At 34.9% G+C, this 5,356-nt stretch overlaps 1 protein-coding gene across 1 annotated transcript; it reads right to left on the bottom strand.

The window, feature by feature from the left end:
* Positions 1-3,037: 3,037 nt before the first annotated feature.
* LOC140743794 (uncharacterized) lies at positions 3,038-3,612 on the bottom strand. Its single transcript, XM_073075381.1, has one exon. It carries the CDS (start codon positions 3,605-3,607, stop codon positions 3,038-3,040), a length of 570 nt encoding a protein of 189 aa, XP_072931482.1. The 5' UTR covers positions 3,608-3,612.
* Between the last annotated feature and the right edge of the window lie 1,744 nt (positions 3,613-5,356).

The following is a 5,356-nucleotide window of genomic DNA, read 5'->3' as shown; positions in this document are numbered from 1 at the left end:
AAAAACTTTAAACAACTTCGTAAAGGTTAATTTTTAATTGTATTTAGTATTAGTCGCCAGTTTTGGTATTTCGGTCACCTTATTCTTATTACTACCGTCATTAGTCTCATACGTTGATCATGTGTGCATTAGACATCATCAGTAGAATTTAATTAATAAATAAAAAAAACTGTATAACTGTAGGAATCTCTAAAATAAAAAAAACGTGTTTTAAATTTATTTATATGAAAAAATTACCCACAAAAATATTCCAAATGAAGTTACGAAAAATGATGTTCCGCCTTCAGCTACAAGTAAACCGAAATGTAAAATATAAGAGTAAAACATAAACGCGATTTGATGCCGCATCGCCTCACGAGGCGACGTCTTGTCACGAAACAATGTCGCCTTGTGAAAATCTACGACATTCTTCAATAAGACGTCGTGTCGCCCTCAGTGGTCATGAAAACCTTTGTAGATTTTTCTTTAAGCGTTTTACATCATTCACGAGAATACTAAGTCTATCCATTTTTATCCGAGTCGTATCGTGTTTTCTTAAGATGCACGTCGTAGATTTCCAAAACACGATTTCATATCGTTTGAAGTTTTTAAGTCCTTAGTCCATGATATTTTGTTGTTTGAAAAAATACTTATATGTAGCATACAATAATTGTAAGATTATTTAATAAATATAAGAATTATTATTATAATATTTTACGTTGCGGCAAAATGCACTTAATAGGAATAAGTAAGCACATAATATGACTTGTATAATATTGTCAAAGGCAAGGAATTCTCAATATTTCTAGCGATAAGTATATAGGTAATAAGTTATGTGTATATATTTGTGGCCCTCAGGTAATCCGTCCAATAGTTAAGGGTGAATATAACAATAAAACGATATTGTTATTATATTATAATTAATTAATTATTCAAATATTTTAGAGCGAGTATTAGAACGAATATGATATTAAATGATTTTAAAGGAATAATGTGTATTTTTTGACAAATTTCTACCAACCTTTTAAGAATGAAGTCTCAAAAAATGATATTTTCTCTAAAATTTAAATATATTAAAGTTACTTAAAAAATAATTAAATTTTAGAGAATTATTAATGTCAATTATTAAGCATTTATTGAAACAGTTTACTTAATTCGTTTTCAAATAAATCTTAAAGTATGCCCTAAGACTTAAATAAAATAATAATCGCAGTTTTTTTTCTTTAGATTGTTATTATTTATGGTGTTACAAAGTACAAACGGAAACTTTATGTATGCAATGACACGGTGCAGGGATTCCATTAAGGCCGATAGCAGATACGTTGCTACCATAAAAGTTAGTAACCTATATCAATCAATCTTAAACAATTTTTGCCCAAAAATTATTGCCTAGAAAACTATTTCTTCAGAGTAACATATGGATGTCTATACACCTAACCTCTTCAGTCCAAAACAATGTATCTACCGAGCTTAGTATTGTAAAGCAGTTTATCATAGGCTCAGTTAGGAGGGGCAAGCCGAGCGGCAAATTTAAAAGGTCGCCAAATTCACACTTTACAAACGAATGGATAATTCATCATTCATTAAATTGACCTACACTGCACACGAACATTATTATTCGCGAGGCGCGTAGGTATACTTCGGTAAAAATAAATATAAATTGGTCGGGTCGGCATTTTTCAGTCTTTGCCCCGCCTAAAAAAACAAGATCCGGGGCTATATCCATCAAAATACTCACAGGTTGTTAATAAAGGCGTTTTTTAAATGTAATTCAATTTAAAAATATAAAATCATGCACCGGTGCGGAACTTATGGAATCCGTTAATTTAAATCGCAACGGGGCAGCTATCGTATTTCGCGACGAAATTAAAAAGTAACCGATGGAAAAATTTTCCCATAAAACGCCATTTATTTTGAGCATCTGGTTGGTATTCTGATGGAGCGTTCAATTAGTGAAGGTATTCCTTACATCGGAACAGAAATTCGCTATTCATATGCCCGTTAATCCAACTCCACCTCTCATTCGAAAATCAACTCTTTTTTGGATTTCGATAAAATGGAAATACGAATCCACTTTTAACCCGAATGTTTACATTTCACATTACATGGTTAAGAAGCTCGGTCTCTCGATCGAGGGGTCCGAGGTTCAAATCCCAGGCACATTTTTCAAAGTTATATGCGTATTAGAAATTAATTATCACTTGCTAAACGGTGATGGAAAACATCGTGAGGAAACGTGCATACCTGAGAGAGTTATATTTAAAAAAATCTCAAAGGTATGTGAAGTCTACCAATACGCAATTGGCCAGCGCTGTGGACTATGGCCTAATCCCTCATTCTGAGAGGAGAGCCGTGCCCAGCAGTGGGACAATAATGGGTTGATGACGAGCTCGTTGTTTTTCGTATTTTCCTTTTTTATGTTCTCATGCTCGTGATATTAAATAACGTATGTATATGAAAGAGTGCTATTGGATTACTTCCGCTATTGTAGTATAATAATTACTCGTCCATCAAAAGTCACGCACCAAAAGAGAATAGTATTACCAATTAACTATTGTTAACGAGTACCAACCAATATCCACTGCTGAAATCCAATAATACTCCATTGAAATGTTAAATTTGGGTTGGCATCAAAAATTTTAATGAAATGATACAAATATTCTTAATGTTATATATATTAAGTTCCCACCAAATCCCTAATTATGAGTAATTGTTCTTTTGTAGGTTAGAAGCTATACTTCTTTGTTGTATATGAAATATAGTAAAACTTTGAAAGAAAGACTATTACGACATAAATAAATAATGATCGGTACAAAATTATATACTAGCTAAAATAACGGTGGTGTTTTTTTTACCTCTCGGTTTTACGAAAAGCACTTATCAGTCTTAGCGCCCCAAAAGAAGTATAACTTCAAAAAATATTTAAAGTACCTACACAATACATACAATATTAGAGAACAACAATATGAATGAGTTGTTTGGAGTGTTTTAATGACTTGTCCGCCAGCAATGTTAGTTTCTAAGGAGTTTTGAACTTGTTTCTTAAGTCTTACTAAGTCTACATGTTCCGTCGAGCATACTTCCTGAGTCGTTTGTAGCTTCGACTATTGGGAAAGTCCTCATATTCACGAATAAGTTTTTGAAGACGTCTTCTTATCATCTGGTTTTTGTGGGTTTCTATGAGATCTGAGTACGCATCAGAGAAAGGCAGAATGTTGATTCCACCATCCCTGGTCACGAGACCCGGCAAGCCAGGCACCATGCCTGCTTGTTGAGGACCACTTGAATAGGGATATGACGATGGTACCATGGGATTTAAGGACGCCTCATACTGGTAAGGCCTTACGCCTGGAATCATAGGGTTAGTTGGGGCAATCGGCACCCCATAAGGCAGTGGTGGTAATAAAGGAAGGGGAGCTGGTGCTGGCATCGGCATCATGAGGGATGGTTGTGGCACTGGCACAGGCAGGGGCATCGGTAGTGGAGGTCCAATAGGTTTAGGGGGAATTGGAAAATTTCTATAATTACAGTATTCTGGAATATTTCTGGGATACCAATATAGGGGATTGCAAGGGTCTTCACCCCGGGGATACGGACCTGGGAGGGGTCTCATGTTAATTGGGTCCATGTAGCTCAGCCCACCAATAGAACAATTGGCTATATTCACTGCTATGAAAATAACAAAACTCTGAAACAAAATAAACAAATCATAATAAAAAAGACATTCAACTATGGTAGCACTAGTCCAGACTTGAGGAGAGTAAGTGTCACCCGAGATACTACCAATTGGTAACAATAAATATGTCAAGCATCAATCAATCCGAGATGGTTTCGATGCGAAGCGGTTTAAAAATTTTGAATAAAAATCTTGACGAAGTCCGCTTTATTATAGTTCATCTCTTTGAATAATACCTTTACCTAAAACCGGTCACACAAATTCATTCAATGCAATATCGGTTATTTTTACGCGATCGGTTGCAACTGTGTTAATATCACTGTTCCTGTATTTACAAAAGGTGTACCGAATATCTATTTCGCCGTTGATTTACAAAGTGCTTTGATATGCGGCAAAACGGACACCAGAATATGTTTCAATGTTTGTTTTATAACACGAACGAACAAATGTGAAAACTGTCTGTACGATTAATTTTCAGCGACCACAGCCGTGTATAAGCATTCTATAGGTGTTTTTGGGTTTCGTACCCAATGGGTAAAACGGAACCCTATTACTAAGCCGATGTCTGTCCGTCTGTCACGGGCATAGATATAGAATGTCACGAAAAAATTCAAAGTCTATGGAGTCACAGGAATCTATCTCCTGAACCGTAATAGATAGACTCTTTTTTTACAGGTTATGTATAAGGGTGGCCGCTATAACAACAAATACTAAAAATAAAAAAAGAGTTGAAAATAATTGGGTATCACCAAGCAAGGTACCGGTATTTTTTGTCTTTTTTCGCATTATCTATCAAACCATAAGACAGACAGTTAAAATGTTCACAATGCATTTACTTCAACGGCTGCAATAACTGTATTTACAAAAAGTGTACCGAATATCTATTACTCCGTTCCCGTCAGATAAACAAGCTATATTTTCCGTTGATTTATAAAGAGCGTTGATATGCGCCAAAACGGACACGAGAATATGATTCAATGTTTGTTTTATAACACGAACGAACAAATGTGCAAACTCTCTGTACGTTTAATATCCTGCGAGCTCAGCCGTGTATAGGCATTTTTATAGGCGTTTTTGGGTTTCATACCTATCAGGTAAAATGGGATGGTTGATATTTTAAATGTTACAATCATTATATTGGCAAGATAATAGTTATGAACCGCAATAAAATGCACCCACGCTTTCTACCCTGAATTGAAACTCTACTATTTTCTAGTTCTTAGTTCAATTAGCAATAAAAGCGTGTTTGTTAGGGTTGAAACTATTATTTATTCTTCATTTTTTAGTCTGTGACAAACTCATAAATTGGGTAATTAATTAATCTAATAAGGATAATGGGCAACTGTTATCAAATATTGCATTGTCATCGGTCCTTGATACATGTACAGTTTCAAATTAATCAGAGCTGTGGAATTTGGTGCAAATTATGCTCAAAGATTCCCTTACAAACGTATACAATTATACATACATAAATACAACCCAAGCTACTAGCGTGTTAAAAAAAGAATATGAAATTTATGGCGGGGCGGATCCCTCAGTGTGCGAGTTCGACTTGCACTTGGCCAATTATTTTTATGTGTAGGTACAGGCACATTGACGTGGCTTGTACGCTGAAATGCGTTCGCCTGAAGTTTATTAAATATCCGTGTTTATGTGAATCGAAAATTGGTATATTTATGCAATTTATTTAATGGAACATTT

This window comes from Epargyreus clarus, unplaced genomic scaffold (assembly GCF_041222505.1).
Source record: "Epargyreus clarus isolate Ecla_fem2 unplaced genomic scaffold, WU_Ecla_fem_2.2 ptg000007l, whole genome shotgun sequence".
Lineage (NCBI taxonomy): Eukaryota > Metazoa > Arthropoda > Insecta > Lepidoptera > Hesperiidae > Epargyreus > Epargyreus clarus.
This window is presented reverse-complemented; position numbering and strand designations above follow the sequence as displayed.